Source organism: Acomys minous (assembly GCF_964271855.1).
Source record: "Acomys minous genome assembly, chromosome: 13".
Classification (NCBI taxonomy): Eukaryota; Metazoa; Chordata; class Mammalia; order Rodentia; family Muridae; genus Acomys; species Acomys minous.
This window is the reverse complement of record NC_140495.1, coordinates 104,390,768-104,410,878: the sequence shown is the minus strand read 5'-3', so window position 1 is coordinate 104,410,878 and position 20,111 is coordinate 104,390,768. Positions and strand designations below refer to the sequence as shown.

At 51.4% G+C, this 20,111-nt stretch overlaps 2 protein-coding genes across 2 annotated transcripts in view; both read right to left on the bottom strand.

Annotated features, from left to right (window-relative positions):
* TSPEAR (thrombospondin type laminin G domain and EAR repeats) overlaps positions 1–20,111 on the bottom strand; it is a 59,798-nt gene that overhangs the window by 9,827 nt on the left and 29,860 nt on the right. Inside the window, exons 2-8 of the mRNA XM_084752002.1 lie at positions 9,780–10,018; positions 8,462–8,552; positions 7,328–7,478; positions 6,150–6,281; positions 5,280–5,506; positions 3,684–3,870; positions 2,053–2,282 (exon numbers count right to left, since the gene is read on the bottom strand). Of these exons, the coding sequence (XP_084608128.1) occupies positions 2,053–2,282; positions 3,684–3,870; positions 5,280–5,506; positions 6,150–6,281; positions 7,328–7,478; positions 8,462–8,552; positions 9,780–10,018 (1,257 nt within the window). The remainder of the gene's footprint in view (positions 1–2,052; positions 2,283–3,683; positions 3,871–5,279; positions 5,507–6,149; positions 6,282–7,327; positions 7,479–8,461; positions 8,553–9,779; positions 10,019–20,111) is intronic.
* On the bottom strand, positions 11,791–12,790 carry LOC311580439 (uncharacterized protein). The gene has a single exon (XM_084752033.1). It carries the CDS (start codon positions 12,738–12,740, stop codon positions 12,051–12,053), a length of 690 nt encoding a protein of 229 aa, XP_084608159.1. The 5' UTR covers positions 12,741–12,790; the 3' UTR covers positions 11,791–12,050.

Below are 20,111 nucleotides of genomic sequence, written 5' to 3'. Positions count from 1 at the left end.
GGTGATGGAGAGGGTCTTCCTTTTCTCCTTTAGGAGCCTTGGTACAAAATGGCAGTATTGACGGCTGCAAGCTCCTGGGGGCTGGCGGGGGAGGTGCAGTGCTTCATGTGAAGAAGAAACAGTGTTCATATGAGCCTGTGTCAGCATGCACGCATGTGCAAGCATGGTTGTGTGTGAGTTGTCTCCTGCCCTTTCTGAGGCCTCAGCAGGAGAAGATGGTTTGTCCTGTCCATCTCGTGTCTCTGTGGGCCTTGCTGTTCTTGCTATCTACAAACTCAGGGTTCATGTCCCACCCCACCTCCTCACCAATAGCTCCCGGGACAGTATCTCTGCCCCCCCCCTCACCAGAAACTCAGGGTTTCTCCCCCCCCCCCCATTAACCTCTGCTCTTCTCTAGCTCCAGAGAACCTCAGGCCCTTTCCCTGTACCCTCTTCTGGTACCTGTCAGCATCCCCTGCTAGGCCAGTCCTGCCCTACTAGGAAGCCATTGCCTCTTGGATGCTGTGGCCTGCATATGGCATGTTCCCACCAACTCACATGGAGACTTGCAACTCCATTTAGCTGGGAGGAGGCCTGCCAGGGTCATGGGCAAAGTGTCTTTTTTTTTTTTTTAAGTCACAAGAGCATGCTTTTTTTTGTTTGTTTATAAATCACCCCATCTCAGGCATTCTGTTAAAGCAATGACAAATGGACCAAGGGCTCAATCATGGGAGCCTAAGAAGAAGGCTCTGGAATTTCTAATGTGAGGCTTGAGAGACTAGAGGGTGTGGCCAAGGAATGCTCCTTTAAAGTGTCTCTGACCGCAGGACTCTAACAGTCCCCCACCCCCACCCAGGCAGGCTGCAAGATTCCAGATGCCTGGAGCGTCCCTTTGAAGCACTGCACTTACCCATGGTGCCCTGGGAGTGCCTGCCCTATGGATGGGAGCTTGCCAGGTTTGAGTCCCCGCACCACAGACCCTTCCAGAAAGGCATGTCCTGCAGAGGTAGGTGTGTCCCCCCACAGCTTGCGGGTATGTTTCAGAGTGTGCAGTTTAGTTTTCTTCAAAGCCTCACGTTCGTGACTTTGCAAAAATGCAAATGGAAACCGTATTAAGGCATCTCCAGGGCTGAAAGGATTTAAGCAAAAGAAGAGACATTGGCAAGGCATGAAAGCGGACTTCTGTGGCTTCTGAGGAGTTAGGAAGAGGTGTGTGTGTGTGTGTGTGTGTGTGTGTGTGTGTTGGAGGGGAGCTGCTTGTGAGGGCAGCCCGCAGCGAGGGCGGGGCTGAGCCAGTCTATGCTCTCTGCATGTTCCCTGGTTTCCAGATGCTTCTGCATCCTGCCCTCTGCTGCTTTGTCCCAGCCATGCCCCACCCTCCCCTCCTTCCACAGAGTCACTCTTGGGGCTGCCCTCCTGTGCAGCACATGGGGCCCCCTAGCTTGCCCTTGGCCTCAGGGCTCTGCTTTGACCTCGTGCTACCTGCCGAGTGGCTGCTGCCTTCGGGCTGTGCCCGTGCCCTCCATGAAGGTCACTGCTGGACTGTTGCTATTCAGTGCTGCCCACATGAACAGACTGCAGTGATCATGAAACTGTGCTGTGCCACAAAACTAAATACTCAGAGGTCTTGCCAGCAGGGGTGGTATGGCCAGCCAAGGGGCTTCAAAAATCAAAAGGGAATACTATGTCTGCCCCAACCAGATCTTCTCTGCCCCTGGTCAGTGCCAAGGGGCCTCCGTTACAGCTGACTGGAGACCCACAGACACCGACTGATCAGAAGGGATGTGACCAATGGAGAGGCCTGCTGTGGACACCCAAGGTGATCTCAATAACCCAGATTCCCCTCACACCTGGGCTTTCCTCAGGAGCACTGGGGGGGGGGGGCATAGAAGCAGTGAGGGCTCACACCACCTGGGAAGACACCTGGCCTTGCAACATACCGAAGGGACAGGCACATTGCAGTCAGGGACACACTACGCTGTCTTTCACACAAGCCCTGCCCTTGGTCCAGCAGGCACACACTGCGGATCAGGTGTCCACGGCACCGTGGGCTGGGGTACTCGGGATTCTTACCAGGAACGACTGGAAGAGCTGGAAGGCTCCGACAAGCCAGATGTACAGGTGGGAGTGCACCTGGGTGGAGGTGCCGTTGAAGGTGTTGGCCACCACCAGGAAGGAGTAGGGCCCCACGGTGAAGAACTCCCAGTCGTAGGCACCAGACGTGGCAATAGATTGATTGGTCTCAAAGAGCTGGCTGCTGGGGTTCCACCTGTAGACCACGCTGTCGATGTTGTGGTTGTCCCCTGGGAACCAAGGTCAGTGCTGGGGGGGGGGAGGGGAGCCATTCCCTGGGATACACGGCTTGGCCCAGGGCACAGACAGCTACCGTGCATGGTCCCTAATTACTTAAGTCCCTCCCTTACCTCACCCATCAGGCAGCCTCCGCACCCAGCCTCTGGGCCTGCATGCTGATAGTTCCCAGAAGAAAAAGCCTGTCGCTCCAGATGGCCCACAGGCTCACAACAAGCCTGTCCCCACCTAAGCCCTACTCACCTCCTGCAATTGGCTTCTCTTGCCCTAAATAGGACCAGACTTTCTTTTATTACTCTTTGTCTGGAACGTCCTCTCTATAGTGTTCCCTGGAGGTCCTCCCCTCATGATGCTACTTGGATGCATCTCTGTGGTGTCCCCCAAACCCTCTGCTGTGGCACTCCCTGAAGGTCCTCCTCTGCGAGCCTCCCTTCATGGGGTTTCCCTAGAGGAGACCCCTGGGCCTGCTCTCTGTAACCCTTTGTGGAAAATCTTCTCCCATGATCCTTCTACCCTGCTCTGCAGAAGCACTCGCTCTGTTGGGTGTCCTGTTTTTGGGTTCCCCTACACGCTGAGTGCAAAGGCTGGGACTCCATCTGCCACCCCCCCACCCCAGGCTGCCTAGTGAGCTGCACACTTGCGTGGATACTGGGCTATGGAGTCTCTGGAGCGATGGCTCAGAGCAGCCCTGAAGATGCCTTCTGAGACGTCCATCCTTGAATTCGGAAGACTTGACCGCCATTATGGCAAAAGCCTGACTCAGACACCAGGCTTCCCAGCTGGTCCAGCCTGGGCCACCTGCTCTGACATTTATGGAGTCCATGCCAGAATGCTGAGCTCACTCGCAGGGAAGTGACAACGGCAGCTTCCAACTGGCTTCCTCTATGGCCACACACCCACTGATGTTCATGCTGCATCTACTGCCCCTGGTTGGGGCTCAGTGACTTCTCTGAGAATGACATGGCTTCCCTGTTCTCCTAACCTAGGTGATCTGCAGCTGTGATGGAGTTAATGTGGCCTACCTCTGACCATATATTTAAAGGGGCAAGTTGGAGGAAATGGGCCAAGCATGACTTAGTGTCTGCGTGTACACTGCGTGACTAGAGGCCAATCTCCAGTGTCATTTGTCACCATCTACCTCGTTTTTTTGAGATAAGGACTTTCAGTGGCCTGGGGGTCCCCAGTCAGGCTACATGAGCTGTAGCGAGTCCCGAGAACCTCTATCCTAGTGCTGGGATTACAAAGGCTTGCTACCATGCTTGGCTACTTTTTTTGTAGGTCCTGGGTATCTCACGCTTGTGAGACAAGCATTTTACTGACAGAGCCATTTCGCGGTCCTTGCATACAAAGTGTGGAATGATTTCCTTCCAGGTCAAAGGCCACATCTGCCCTACCTTCTCGGTGGTTGGCTACTACCAGGAAGTGCTCTCCGTCCACCTTAAAGGCCTCCCAGTCACGGGCACTATGGGTGGCGATCCTCTGGTAAAGGGTGAACTTCAGCTTTCTGGGGCTCCACTTGTAGATGACTGAGAACTCTTGACCTCTTTCATTTGGCCCAAAGTTAGCCACGGCCAGGAAGATCTGAAAGAGAAGCGTTATCTTAGGCTGGCAGGGAAAGATACGGAAGGGTACGGGACAGACTGAACACCAAAGCGCTGGTGCTAGGACATGCTCAGGGCTCTAATTGCATGGCTGTGTGGCTCTCCCAGGGACAGAAAGCATGGGTTTCAGTCATGTGTGACATGTGTGCACTGCTCACATGCAAATGAAAGCATGCATGTGTTTTGCTTGTTTTTCTTTTTTTCTGAGACAGGGTTTCTCTGTGTAGCCTTGGCTGTTCTGGCCTCAATTTGTAGACCAGGCTGGCTTCAAACTCACAGAGGCCTGCCTGTGCCTCCCCAAGTGCTAAGATTACAGGCGTGCGCCACCACACCTGTCTTGCATGCATTCATTTAAGGACAAAAATGCCTCCTTCCCTTGTTTTTCTGCTTCCTAACATTTCTTGACTACAAAATTATAATTTTTAAAAATCACAATGAAAAACTTTCTGATGTCATTAGGAAAAACCTACTAGTAGCACTGCCACCACTCTGAACCTGGACACAGTGGATTCCTACCATCAGCAGGTTTTAGCTATTTGATTCCCAGGGTCTGGCATGGGCCCTCTGCTGGGCCAGAGCCACACGGTGCTGTCTCCAGGACAACGTCCTGCCGTGCACGCTGCAGGAACTGGGAAGGAAGCATGCCCTTCTCCTGTCACGGCGCCACTGCCCTCTCCTTGTACAGGCCCTCTGCTCACTCCAGCGCAGGTGGAAGGAACTGCCGAGGCTAACCGTCAGGCCCTTGACCCCCAGACGCCTGGCACTAACATCCATTTCCACATCCTGTATGGACAGCTTGGTAGACTGAGGCATGAGACATTCACTCTGCAATATTTTCTGCATGACGACTGGCCCAGTGAGGTCACTGCAACAGTTAGCGCATTTGGAACCAGGGTCTCGTGTAGCCCAGGCTGGCCTCAGACTCTCTAGGTAGCTGAGGATGATTTTGAACGTCTCATCCTCCTGCCTCCACTCCCTGAGTTCTTGGATTGTAAGGGTGAGCCATTGCCACTCAGTTTATGCAGTGCCTGGGAACCGAACTCGGAATCTGTGCATGCCAGGCAAGCACTCAATCAAGCCACTTTCCCACCTCCAGGTTGAACAGTTTTGATTTGTAGTGAGTTAGCATGGGACTAGACAAGGCTTTCAAGCTGACACCACCTATGCCTTGTGGGAAACTAAGGAAGCTCCTTATAGGCACAATCCTACAGCCTATAGCCTGTGACTTTGAACCATTATCCCTCCTACCACCGGCTTGGAAATCTGAGAGATGCTTTGACCTGCAGAGTTCCTGTATAGGAGATACAGGTCTCTTCCTGCCTGAGGACCCCATGGCGGGGGGCCCTCCCACCAACAAGGAAGGGGAAGTGATCATCTGTCCAGACTTGCCTTTTTCCCAATGGTGAAATGTCGCCACGACTGTGCCTGGTGTGTGGCGATGTTCTGATAGGAGACAAATTTCCCATCTGTCCATTTATAGATGGCCGATCTAGCCTTCCGATTGGCTGTGGCTGCGAAGAGCCCCACACCGGGGATGCTGAACACCTCGATGCCCAGTGTCTCTGAGTTGGTGTGCAGACTCTGGTGTTCCTCCACGTAGTCCAGCTTGGTCTTGGCTTGGAATGGGAGGATGGGGACCTAGTCAGTGTGCATAGGATGGAGCTGGGGGTTCTCTTGGGAGTGGCTTCTGGGGCCCTGCCATGACTTGGCTTCTAGGTCTGTGCCCAGGGCCCTGGGGTTTATGAGTTTTCCCTCGGACCCCATTTTATCCTTGTGGGAAAGGCCCATTAGTGGGAGGCTGCTTGTGTCCACTAGGGGCTTTGGGGTCTGCATAGCCCCAGATCAAACAAGATAAAGGGGAGGCCTAAGTGTCTGTGCTGTACCCTCTTCCAGCCATCAGCTAGCTACCAGGGAAGAGATGCTTAGAGAGACCAGTCATGCGGCCCTCATGTGTCAGCCAGGATATGCTTATTTCCAGATTGAGCACACAGGCTTGACATGCCTCCTGGAGTTCTGAGGACATCTCCGGGGCTGGACATGGCTATTCTAGGGAGGAGAAATTCTGGTTTGCCTGGGTTGTTCTGGCAGCAGCCACCTGCTCCAGAAGTTACCACTAAGATGAGCTTTCCACTCTGAAGTGGTCCTTACGGATGGATGGGACTTCAGCCCTTCCTGCTACCCTTTTCCCGGTGGGGATGCAGCCAGCTGCTCTGTGTGCTTGGGATATCACAGGGCGTGAATTCTGGGTCCAGCCTTTACCTGCCAGCACAGAGACCCACTCGGTGCCCACACACAGGTACAGCCCCTTCCGGGCAGCATCAAACCAGAACTGGGCAGCCTCTGCCTTGGTGCATGGCGGACGGGATCCCAGGGTTACTTTCATGTCAGCTTCTGTGGGGAGAGACCAGGCAAAAGTGTCTGGCATTGGACTTGCAAAGGATCCAAGCCCGTTGGTCCTGTCTTCATCTTTGTGCGTGGCTGAAGGGAGCCCCTGACAGGTCACTGGAGATAGGGTGAGCAGCCCCAGGACCCCAACCATGATGTTCCCCATGTGGCTGGCTGGCCTCACCCATCTTCTACCCAGAGGGCATGTCTCTCTGTCCCTTTGCTGTCACCCCATGGGCATCCTCAATAGCCTTACACTTCACCCTGGGAGCCTGGCTCTTCTCATGGGTCTCTTGGGTCTGTGTTTTGATCCACCACATCTCATACCAACATCCGTCCCATGTCAGGCCTCCTAGCTTTATAGGAACAGCTCCATCCATCATCATTGGACAGCTGTGTAACACCATAAAACCTAAATGCCTGGCACACTCGGATGGGGACTTCCTTTATTTATGATGTGAGAACCACAGGTTCTAGGGGCCAGGATGCCTCTCATCAGCTTTCCACCATGCAGGGCTATGTATGTAGTTGGGGCGGGGGGAGAGGGGGAGACTTTCAGATTCTGAAAGGCAGGGGGCGTGATTTTTATAAATGGCTCAACACTGCAACTTTACACTAGGACAGAGCAGATATGAGCCAGACAAGGAACACCAGGGAGATGCCCTGGGTTGAAGGGGCTGGTGGGAAACAGAGCTAGGTCTTGGCATGGACCGAGCTGAGCTTAGAATGAGCTGGAGGGAGAGACTGGGAGACATGGGCAATAGCTGGAGGGGAGGGATGTCCAGAGGAGGGAAACTTCCTGATGTGAGCCATGTCTTCCATCTGCCCAGGGGACCAAGAAAAGCATGAGGTCTGTCTGTAGGCTGTCCAAACAGAGCCCTACGAGGGAGGGACAGGTTGGTGGTTCTGGCCTTTCTGATGGCCCTGAGTATTCTCCTGGCCACTGTGACAACTGCCCTTCTGCCACTGAAAGGTGCACAATGGAAAGGCTGAAGAAAGGAGCCTGTGCTCTCGGGTGTTGCCAGGGTGTGAAGCAAGCCCCGCCTACTAACCATAGGGATATTTCGGCACCTCCCCAGGCTTCTCTGTGAGCCTCTTCAGCACCCGGGGAATGGACAGCTCAGCCAGCCTGGCATTCCTGCTGGGACACAGCCTTGGGGTGGCATCTGAGCCAGGCAGCAGAACCAGTTGCCTTATCACACCCTGCAGAGGGAGAAAGGGGCGGGGGGTTACCACTGGTATCTGCCATTGCTGAGGACCTCGCTGGCTAACCTGCGGAGTGAGAAGGGGTCTGCATGAAGGATTATTGGGGAGCCACTAGGAGTGATGGCAGACAACTACTTACTGCTCTTAGTGAGGAAGGGGCTGTCTACATGGAACTAGAGGGACCAGGACACATTCCTTTCCACCTGACCCAGATCATCTTTCATCCCTTTCTTCACCATTCATTCACCACTGATTCACTCACTCTATCTACCCATCCATCTGTCCACACACCCATCCACTTACCAACTTGTGCATCTTCCCAGCCACCAATGCCCATTCAGTAATAATCTATCAATCAGTCCACCTTCCTACTCATCCATCCACTCATTACCCACCTACCTACACACCCAGCTACCCATCCATCCAGCCACACAGCCACCAACCCATCCATCCGTCTATCTAATCTATTCACCATCCATCCATCCATGCACCTATCTGTTCTTCCATTTGCCCACTCAAGCATGACACAAGTGCATTCCACAGAGTGACCACTAGGTGTTAGGAGTGTTTCCAGATGCTGAGGACACTACAGAGTACTATAGAGCCTAGCTATGGAGTAGACTCCAGATACCAACCTAGTAGTGGGTACATCACAGGTGATAATGGATGGATGGATAGATGGACGGATGGAACAGTCACACAGCGGGGCCAGAAAGGCTAGGTTCAAGCATCAGTTTGTCAGAGTATTGGAGACAGGCTTTCATGGTAGAAGGAGCTCCTGAGGAGGGACCCAAGAGCCTCAGGGAAGAGTGTGCTAGAAAACAGGCATGGCCACTGTTGAGGGCCCTGTGGTGGACTCCATGACACCTTTGTGTTCCTGGTTCTCACTTAGCATAGATGACACTCTATCTTAAGCATGTGACAAGATGTTCCCATGGCCCAGGGGGGATGGGTGCTGCTGGCAACCGCTCTACACTCACTGTGAACAGGCCTTTGGTTCTCTTCCGGCTGCCAACGAAGAACCGGGCTCCTCTTACTGATAGGGCGGGTGGGAAGGGGATGTCAGCCATTCTGAAACAGGAGTGGACAACGCTAGCGCCAAAGAAGAATAAGGGTATATACCTCATTTACTTACAATGGTAGGGGACGCATCTCTCGTGGGAAGCAAGGGAGCATCCTGGGGCAGCTGTGGCCACAGGCTCCATAGTGATGGGAAGTTCAGAGCCTGCAGAGCAGTGCCCTCTCTGAGGCAGAGGAGGACTCCTCAGCTCCTCTGGCTCCAGTGTTCCCAGGATCCTCAGCGGTGGCTGCATCTCTCTACCTCCGTCCCCTTCCTATTGCATCTGAGCATGCTTGAAGCCTTCTCCCTGCATCTGTGGTCTCTGCCTCCCCATCAGGAGCCTGCCTCACTCAGCTAACATCATATCGACATGGCTGAAGACCCAGTTGGCAGGTAAAGGCACAGTCATAGCCCCCAGTAGACATGAGCTGGGTCACACTACCCCAGGACGTGGGTTCCTGCAGGCATAGATAAAGATACATATAGGGCCTTTTTTTTTCTACCTCCTGGTGAACCTTGAGGACCTTCCACTGCATCAGGGCCCTAGCCTATATAGCCATTGTGTGTTTTCACACAGCCTGGGGAGTAAGACAGCATGGTGGCTCGGGGTAGGAGGGAGGCACCTTGCTGGAGACCCAGGCGGCTCTGGGCAGGCTCTGGTTGTGACTGCTAGAAAAGTTGATCACACCGAGAAAGGCAGGAAAGATAGCAGGCCAAGAAAGGGGATATGTGGCCTGAGCTTCTGCATAAGGAACCAGCGTGCCACGACATACTGTCCTCCCCTATAGCTCCTGTTTCCTCCAATCCTAACCATTTGCTACAGTGCACCAAGCTCCTGGTCAGGGCTACCAGGCAGCCAGCTCTCCCCATCCATAGCCCACCTCCACTCCGTGCTAGGCATCCTGGCCCCTGAGGGGAACCCGCACCCTTGGGGCTGGCCTGCATCATCAACCTATGGGTCTCAGATCATCCTTGGCCACAGTTTCTTCGAGTAGGTGGTTTACAGAGCTGCTCTGTGGTCCCTGAGCTGATAAGAGAAGGCTGCCTCCCACAAGGCCCTATCAGGGACTTGCCTTAGGGGCCAGCACCTAAGGTAAAGGATTTGGCAGGGCAGGGGCAGGGGTGGACTTGCTCAGGACCCACCCCTCATTTCACAGTGACAGAACAGCCACTGGAATTGGGTTGCCCAGATGACACAGAGCGTGGTCAATCACTGGGATGCACATCCTGGTACCTACATGTCCACGGGGAGGCCACAGTCCACGGTGAGGGAAAAGGATCCTTGGGACACAGCCAAGATCAGAGTGTGCCACTGGCTGTCCACGAGGCCGGGGCTCCGGAAGGACACGCGGGTCTGCCAGGCACCAGCCAAGTCCTCGCTGAGAAACAGGAAGTGCAGCTGTGTGGTCGAGTACCTCAGGCCGAGCAGCAGCGTGTCCCTCTCCTCCGCCAGCAGGGAGAGCAAGTATTCATTCTTCTGTGGAGAGCAGGACCAGAGGTGGGGCAGAGCTGAAGGAAAGGGAGGAGGGAAGGACCAAGAAGGATGGGCAAGACCAATGAGGTGAGGCAGATGAGGAGGAGGGAGGAGCTAAGGGGAGAGGAAAGCCGCACCAGGGAGGTGGTGGGGGAAGAGGGTGGGGATAGCAGGACAGTGGGTGGGACCGAGAAGAGGAGGGTGGAGCTAACTGGAGAATGGGTGGAGTTGATGGCACCCTACCCTACCCTACCCTACCCTACCCTACCCTACCCTACCCTACCCTACCCTACCCTACCCTACCCTAGCCACTTTTGAGTGGGAACTCAGTGTGCCTCCTGACCCCAACCTTAGCTTGCTTTGTACAAGCAGCCTAGTCTATATACAAAATGTAATGTTTTCAGCCTGTAGAGAGAAATCCTGCTCCATCATGAGGGAGCCTGGGGGACCTCCTGCTGAGTAAAACAAGCCAGGCCGGAAGCCCCCCCCTGCACCCCCTCTCCAGCCGCCCAGCCACACCTCACCCCTCCATCCTCACCCAGGGCCTGAGGGGCAGAGCAAGCGGCTAGTAGTTCACAAGATGGCTGGGGGTTGCTAGGTAGACCGGTGAGTGGGGTCATAGCACCCTCTGAGTTGTGCTCACAAAGGTGGACACGGTAAATTCCGTGCCGTGTGCGTCTCATTACAGTTGGCAAAGCAGAGTGCCCGCAAGGTCTGCGATCTCAAAAGCAGCAGTGTCCTTTCCATGGTGGCCAATTTATACTAAGGCTTCTCACCAAGCTGCTCTTAGCCTAACACAGGCAGTCCGAAGAGCCGGAAAGGTAAGTCAGCTGACAACAGTTGCGTGTGTAAGTGCCTGCACACTTATTATTATTTTCTTTAGTGAGGCTCTGCCATGGTGAGTCTTCTAGGCACCTGTTCCAAAGAGGGCCAGTGTGGGCTCCACATTGGCTCAATGTGCAGTGTGCCTTGGTCACAGGAGGGGACACTTGCTTAGCTTCCTTTGGGAACAAGAAGGGATCTTTTTTGCCTCTGTGGCTTTGACAGTGATAAGAGAGTGAACCTGCTTCCTGAGGACTTCCAGGAAATGGTGTGAAGTTTGGAAACTGGCAGATGATGGAGAACAAAACCCTCCCAGTGATGTCCAGGGTACCAGGAGCCACACAGCAGGCTGAGAGGGAGCTAAGGATGAATAGTGAGTACGGGAGGTATAGGGAGTGAGCCCTCTATTCACTGCAACCCAGCGCGCGCGCGCCCACACACACACACACACACACACACACACACACACACACACACACACACACACACACACACACTCTTGTATTCGTTACTTTTTGTCGCTGTGAATAAGCACCGTGACATATAGAAGAGTTTATCAGAACTCCAGAGGAGGAGTCCCTAAGGCTGGGAGGTTAACGGCTGCCTGTGAGTAGAGCAGGAAGCCAGTGGCCACAGCAAACAGAGGGAGCAAATTCAAAGCAGGATGAAGCTTTCGAGGCTCTCGGCTCTGGAAGCCTGCTCCTAGGAACTTACGTCCTCAAGCAAGCCCCTAAGAATCCCACGGCCCCACGAACAGGACCGCCCACCGGAGACCAAGTCTTCACGTACATCAGCCTATTGAATTCACACTTCTTCCATTCAAACTACCACCCTGGGGAGGGGAAGTGGCTGCTGTCTCTTGTTCATGGCGGAGCTCCCTCCCAGAAACACTCCTGGCTAAGCAGACGGACGTATTTGCCTGAGAAGCATTTACTACAGAGCATGAGACGAGATCTAGGTCCTTAGAAGGGTTTATTGAAGCCGTGGGCCACTGACACGTTGATGCAGGTGGCAACCAGAACAGAGGGACAGGGGCAAGGACACGGTCCAAGAGGACCAGCAGGCCTCCTGGGACACAGGAGGAGAGGTCAAGTCACAAAGGACAGGTTGGGGGCTCCATCATGGGGGACCATCTATCCCAGTTCAGGGTGAGACTGGAGAAGCTGAGTGTCCACAGGAGGGACCTGACCATCTGGCACCAGGATCAGGCCCATCAACAGCAGCTGGACTTCTGGCCTGAGGAGAGGCCACAGCAGGCCTGGCGGGAGCAGGCAGGGCGGCACAGCAGGGACACACAGGAGGAGGCTGGGCGGCAGCAGCTGGGCTGGCAGGAGGAGGCACAGCAGGAGGAGGTGGGCACACAGCAGGCAGGTCTGCACACAGGGCGGCAGAGCAGGGACATGCTGGAGCAGGGCTTGCAGCAGACAGGCTTGCAGCAGACAGGTGCACAGCAGGATGGCTGGCAGCATGAGGAGGATCCAGAGCAGATGGGTGTGCAGCAGACAGGTGTGCAGCAGACAGGTGTGCAGCAGACAGGCTTGCAGCAAAGAGTCACACCGCAGGACTGCTGGCAGGGGGAGCAGGTGCAGCATGAGGGTGTGCAGCAGCTGTTGCAGCCAGATTGGCAGCAGGGGCTGGACCCACAACACACTGGGGAGCAGACAAGGGTCAGGCAGGGGGCTGGGGCACAGGTGGGGACACAGCAGCTAGACTGGCAGCAGCTTGGGACACAACAACTAGACTGGCAGCAGCTGGGGACACAGCAGCTAGACTGGCAGCAGCTGGGGGCACAGCAGCTGGGGGCACAGCAGCTGGGCTCACAGCAGCTCTCTGGGCAGTCGTCCACCTGCCAGGAGGAGTGGGTGCAAGCATCAGAGCAGACAGACATGGTGGAGGCGGCCATGGTGGGGTTAGCTGGGAGCTGAGAGGTGTGAGTATGTGAGTATGTGTGTATGTGATGTGTGTGTTATGTGCTGTGCTGACAGCTTTTATACCAGACAGGGTATGTTTTCAGCCGGAAGCCTCCAGAGCTTTCCTTCCTCATGGGTATTTTGAGCTGCGTCCTGCAAGCCCTTGTTAATCTGTTTATTTACAGGAGAGTCACTCCTCCTGAATTCCACATGCTGGCTAGTGCCTGAGGGTGCTGCAGTGCCTGGTCCTCTGAGTGGAGCCTTGCCCATGCTGGGTCTTGCTTTGTGTACATACCACTCGCCTGACCATCCAGGCTGCTTCACTATAGGCAGTGGGCGGGTAGGGTTGCTTGACAGAGTGTCTCTGCATACTGTGGGAGACTGGCCTGAGTGTGTCAAGGTAGCACAGGTCCTCAGAGAATGAGACAGTGAGGGAAACTAGAGGGAGACACATTCTCCCAGAACACAGACTCTACCAGAACAGCATCAGAGAAAGGGAGTGGTGGAGAAAAGTCCCACAGTTGCCGAGACTGTGCCTCTCTGTAATGGAAACTTCATGCTGTGTGCCCAGCATAGCCTGGGAGCCTCAGATGCACAGGGACATATGGGGGAATTCAGACAGCCCAGCAGCCAGTCGGAGCCTGTAGGACAGATAGACAAAGACAGAATCTTCCATTCTGCGCTGTGGGATGACTGAGGGTGTTGATGACAGGAAAAGGGAGGGAAGTGGGCTGGGCTTTAGCAAGAGACTGTGAGAGATCTTGCCTGCAGAAAGCAGAGCTAAGGCCAGGGACAGGAGGAACAGGTAAAGTGCCTAACCCCTCAGGGGCAAGCTAGCCTGCCCATCTGGAGCCACCAGCTGCCAGCCGCCAGCCCCACTCCACTTCCCTTCCTTCCAGTTAATGCCTTCTTCTTCTTCTTCTTCTTCTTCTTCTTCTTCTTCTTCTTCTTCTTCTTCTTCTTCTTCTTCTTCTTCTTCTTCTTCTTCTTCTTCTTCTTCTTGTTTTCAAGACAGGGTTTCGCTGTGTAGCCTTGACTGTCCTGAACTTGCTTTGTAGACCAGGCTGGACTTGAACTCACTGAGATCCACCTACCTCTGCCTCCTGAGTGCTGGGATTAAAGGCGTGCGCCACCACCGCCCGGCTATTAATCCATTCTTTATGTCTTACAATTCTCTGACCTCAAGATTCAACCAACTACTGCGTACAAAGTTTATCTCTTTTTATGACTGTATAATATTCCATTGTGTTGATTTATTACAGTGTATCCCTCCAGTGACTGATGGATATTTTGATTGTCCCTTGTTTACTACAGATGTGAATAAAGCTGCTGTCACCATTGTTTGTGTTTGGTGTTTGATGTGACGACAAGTTTTCTTTTCTCTAGAGTAAATGCTCTATGTAGTCTCCTTGGGTCACGTGGCAGGTAAGTGTTTATCTTCAGGCTGCTCTATGCCTGGGAGGCAGGGCATCTGCATTCCACAGTAGCGTGACTGACTGGGAAGCGCTCTCTGCTCTTTGTTGGTTGTGGTGGGGGTGCACTCTCTGATGACCGTGCTGTGTGAACTGTGTTTAATGGGCTCGTCTGCATCCCACACACAGTGTGAGAGGATGCACCCCCTCCACCCCCCACACTGGGTATCTTAGCCTCAGTGGCTCTAACAGGCTGTGGGGCTCTTGTACTGTGCTTGGCATTTCCAGCTGAGTCTCACCTGCTGCTCATCCATCTCATCTTCCTTAGTGAAACGTTTCTTCCGTATTCATGCCTGCTTTTACACTTTTTTTTTTCCTTTTGAGATAAGGTCTCACGTTGGCCAGGCTTGCCTGGAATTCACTGTTTGGCTGAGGATGGTGTGACACTCCTGACCCTCCTGCCTTCGTTTCCTAACGACTAGGACTACAGATGTGCACCTCCATGCCTGGCCTGTGACAGCGTGGTTTAAAGAGGAGCATTTGGTACTCACGAGGCCTGTCCCATCAGCCAGTCTCCCACGCATTATGCTTCCTGTGTGGATCTGAGAAATCTTTTTTTTTTCTCGTTTCTCTTGGTGATTCTGGCTCTCTTGTAATTACGTATTAATTTTAAAACCAACTTGTACATTTCTGCAAAGATGTTTGCTCGGCTTCTGCCAGGAACTGGAAAAGTCTGCAGATGAGCAGGGACACACCACTTCCTGGTGTATTTAAGAGGCTTTCCATGTGACTTTCATGGTTTCCGGAGCATGCGCTCTGCAACTCATGGCCTTAGCTTGGCTATGAGGTCATCTCTCCCCCAGTGATGTCTGGGATTGATCGGCTGAGTGGATGCCTGTGCTTTGCTGGAGGTTAGGGAAAAGGCGTGGCACACGGTGATGTCATCTGTAGGTTCCAAATGGATACCCCACCACAGTAAGGAAGTCTCCTTGCCTGGGTTTGTGAAGTCCTTTTATTATGAAAGAGTGTTGGGCTGTCCCAGCTCTTTTTTTTTTTTTGGTATAGATTGATGTGATCACGTGATAGTTGCCATCATTGCATCAATGCAGTATATTACACTAGTTGATTTTTTCAGATATTAAACTAATCTTTTGTTCCAGAGATTGTCACACTTAGCCACAGCGCTAAGCAGCTCTTCGATACTGTGACAGAATGCCAGAGGTAACCTACCTATAGAGAGGAAAGGTCACTTACCTCCTAGCTTTGTATCCGTTACTTTTCTGTTGCCGTGATAAAACAACAATGAGCAGGGCGATTTAAAGGAGAAAGAGTTTCTGTATGTAGGCTTATGGTTTCCGAGGGAGCAGAGCTCATTATGGGGTGGAAGTGCCAGGTGTAGAAACAGTTGTGGCAGCTGGAGTAGCAAGCCGGGAGCTCGCATCTTGAGCCACAAGCATGAAGCAAAGAGTCGCGAGTCTTTAAACTCCCAAAGCCTGCCTCCACGGACATGCCTCCTCCCATAAGGCCACACCCACTAGTCCTCCCCACACAGTGCCACTGACTGGGGACCAAATGCTCAAATACTGGCGGCGCCTGTGGGAGATGGCTCCTTCAAGTCATTACACACTACATGCCGTTTGGCTGTGAGGCCTTCCAGCCTGTGACAGGCAGCATGTCATGGTGGGGGATGTGACAGGAATCTGCTTACTCGTGGTGGCTAGGAGAGGAAGAAGACGGCCAAGATCCCAATGAATGTCTCCTTCAAAGGCGTGCACCAATGTCTTAGTGCACTTTCTGCTGCTGTGATAGAGGTCATGACCAAAAGCAACTTGGGGAGGAAAGGGTTAATGTCATCTTCCACTTCCACATCACCATCTGTCATCAAAGGAAGCCAGCCAGGGTCTAAAGGCAGGAACTGAAGCAGAGGCCACAAAGGAACACCACTTACTGGCTTGATCCCCATAGCTTGCTCAGCCTGTGTTCTATCTCCCTACAATGCCACAGGATGGGGACCAAACCGTCAGCACCCAGGCTCTGGGGTACACTGAAGAGCCACGGAATCCATGCCCCTGGCTCTGGTTCTCTGAGGTTGGATTCCATTGCTGGGGTTTGCTGAGGGCCTACCTGACAAAGGCTTCCACTTGCAATATGCAAAAGACCCCTAAAAATGACGAACTTGACTTTAAAGTGGGCAAGAGAATTGGGCAGACCCCTCACCTAAGGCATCTATCTGTAACGCGTGCCTCCGAGTGGCTTGCGATGTGTCACCCCCTCTTCTGGTTTTCAGAAGAGGTCCTGAGGCTCCGTGTGGATTCTTCTTGGTCTGTTTCCACTGGGGCCTTTGTTTCCTGGCCTTATTATTTAGCTCCTCTTGGGTAACTGACCCGAGGCCTTTCTCGGCACACGCCCACAGCTGTTTCTCCCACTGCAGAGCATGTGCTGCCTCTGCACTGTGGTGGTTGAAGGTCAGTGTCATCCTGACAGGATTTGGAATCACCCAGAGGGCACACTTCTGGGCGTGTCAGTGAGGGTGTTTCCAGAGAGGATTAACCGAGGAGGGAAGAGCCACCTGAGTGTGGTGGCGCCATCCCACTGGCTGGAATCTTGGAGTGAATAGAAAAGAGAAAGTGAGCTAAGCACCAGCATGCTTCTCTCTGCTTCCTGAGGACTCAATGAGTCTCCTCCTCACGCTCCTGCCACCATGGCTTCCCCGCCAGGATGGACGGTGTCCTCAAACTGTGAACTAGAACAAACCCTACCTTCCTTCACCATCAGAAAAGCAACTAAAGAAGAGATGCATGGTTTGATGAGGGTAGGGTGGGGCAGGGGTGGGGAACCTGGTCCCTATATCTGACAGAGGCCGCCGTGCACACCACAAAGGACCCTTAAAACCAACAATGATCCCCTATAGAAATAGAAGCAATCATTGATAGTCTCCCAACCAAAAGAAGCCCAGGGCCAGATGGTTTCAGTGCAGAATTCTACCAGACCTTTAAGGATATGCTAATACTGATACTCTTCAAGCTACTCCAAAAGATAGAAATGGATGGAACATTACCAAATTCATTCTATGAGGCCATAGGCACATTGATACCTAAACCTCACAAAGACCCAGCAAAGAAAGAGAATTTCAGACCAATTTCTCTTATGAACATCGGTGCAAGAACACTCAATAAAATACTGGCGAAACGAATACAAGAACACATCAAAGATATTCACCATGATGAGGTAGGCTTCATTCCAGGCATGCAGGAATGGTTTAATATATGGAAATCCATCAATGTAATCCACCATATAAACAAACTGAAAGTAAAAAACCACATGATCATCTCCTTAGATGCAGAGAAAGCATTTGATAAAAATCTAACACCCATTCTTTTTTAAAGTTTTGGAGAGATCAGGAATACAAGGCACATACCTCAACATAATAAAGGCTATATGCAGCAAGCCAATAGCCAAAATCAAATTAAATGGAGAGATACTTAAGGAAATTCCTCTAAAATTGGGAAGGAGGAAGTCAAATGATCCCTATTTGCAGATGATATGATAGTGTATATAAGTGACCCCCAAAATTCCACCAGAGAACTCTTACAGCTGATAAACACCTTCAGCAAATTGGCTGAATTCAAAATTAACTCAAAAAAGTCAGTAGCCTTCCTATGTACAAATGACAATCATGCAGAGGAAGAAATTAGGAAAACTACACCCTTCACATTAGCCACAAGCAATATAAAATATCTAGGAGTTACTGTAACCAAACAAGTAAAGAACTTGTTTGAAAAAAATTTCAAAACTCTGAAGAAAGAGATTGAAGATGACATGAGAAGATGGAATGATCTCCCTTGTTCATGGATCGGGAGAATTAACATAGTAAAAATGGCCATCTTACCAAAAGCAATTTACAGATTCAATGCAATCCCTATCAAAATACCTACACAATTTTTTAAAGACATTGAAAGTTCAATTATCAACTTGATATGGAAAAACAAAAAACCCAGAATAGCTAAAACAATCTTGTACAATAAAAGATCCTCTAGAGGAATCCCCATACCTGATCTCATGCTGTACTATAGAGCAACAGTAATTAAAACAGCATGGTACTGGCAAAGCAATACATTGGTTGATCAGTGGAATCGAATCGAAGACCCAGAAATGAATCCACACACATATGGTCACTTGGTTTTTGACAAAGAAGCCAAATCTATACAATGGGAAAAGGATAGCCTCTTCAACAAATGGTGCTGGTCTAACTGGATGTCTATGTGTAAAAAAAAAAATGCAATTAGACCCATATTTGTCACCATGCACAAAACTCAAGTCCACGTGGATCAAAGACCTCAACATAAAAACCAGAGACACTAAATTGGTTAGAAGAAAAAGTGAGGAAGAGCCTGGAACACATTGGCACAGGAGACAAATTCCTGAACAGAACACCAACAGCCCAGGCCTTAAGGTCAACAATTAATAAATGGAACCTCATGAGGCTGAGAAGCTTCTGTAAGGCAGGAGACACTCTCAACAGAACAAAGCGACAGCCTACAGACTGGGGAAAGATCTTCACCAACCCTACATCTGACAAAGGTCTAATATCCAAAATATATAAAGAACTCAAGAAATTAAACACCACCAAACAAAATAACCCAATTCAAAAATGGGGCTCAGAACTAAACAGAAAATTCTCAACAGAGGAATATTGAATGGCTTAGAAACACTGAAAGAAATGTTCAACGTCTTTAGTCATCAGGGAAATCCAAATCAAAACAACTCTGAGATTCCATCTTACACCCATCAGAATGGCTAAGATAAAAAATTCAAGTGACACCACATGCTGGTGAGAATGTGGAGAAAGAGCAACAATCCTTCATTGCTGGTGGGAGTGCAAACTTGTACAGCCATTTTGGAAATCTATCTGGTGCTATCTCAGAAAACTAGGAATAGGGCTTCCTCAAGACCCAGTTATTCCAGTCCTTGGAATATTCCCAGAAAATGCTCCACCACACAACAAGGACGTATGCTCAACCATGTTCATAATAGCCAGAACATGGAAACAGCCTGAATGTCCCTCAGTGGAAGAATGGATAAAGAAACTGTGGTACATTTACACTATAGAATACTACTCAGCTATTAAAAACAAGGAAATCCCAAAATTTGTAGACAAATGGATGGAACTAGAAATGATCATACTGAGTGTGGTAACCCAGAAGCACAAAGACTCACATGGTGTATACTCACTTATAATTGGACACTAGCACAAGGGGCATGTCCCATGGAAGTCTTCACTTACCAAGAAATTGGGATAGATGTGAAGGCATCCTATTGGGACTCTAGGTGAGAGAAATATGGGAGAATGGGGCAATAGAAGGATCCAGAGGGTCCTAGGAACCTATAAGAAAAACATTATGATGGGTGGATCTGCTCAAATTACAGTACCAACCAAAGACAATACGTGCAGTAAACATCGGACCCCTCTACAGATCTAGCCAATGGACAGGACATTCTCCACAATTGAGTGGAGAGTGGGGACTGACTTTCACATGAACTCTGGTGCCCCATATTTGACCACATCCCCTTGATGGGGAGGCCTGGTGGCACTCAGAGGAAGGATAATAGGCTATCAACAAGAGAGGAACGTGGTCCCTCTCAGTCACAGGCATAAGGGAGGGGAATGGGGTGAAAGTGGGAGGGAGGGAGGAACGGGAGGAAACAAGGGATGGGATAACAGTTGAGATGTAATATGAATAAATTAATTAAAAAAAGAGTAAAAAAAAACCCAACAATGAATCAACCTAACTCAAAACTGGGCAAGAGAGTTGGATAGAGCTCTTACCAAAGAAGGCCCTCAGATGGCAAGTGATGGCCACAATGTAAACTTGGAAAACTGAGGTCACAGGCAGCGAGGGCCACATCTGTGATCTCAGCTAAGGCAGGTGGAGGATCATGAATTTGAGGATA

Bases quoted from the DNA above. Each gene is read 5' to 3' on its own strand.
- LOC311580439 (XM_084752033.1), bottom strand. From the start codon at position 12,740: ATGGCCGCCTCCACCATGTCTGTCTGCTCTGATGCTTGCACCCACTCC.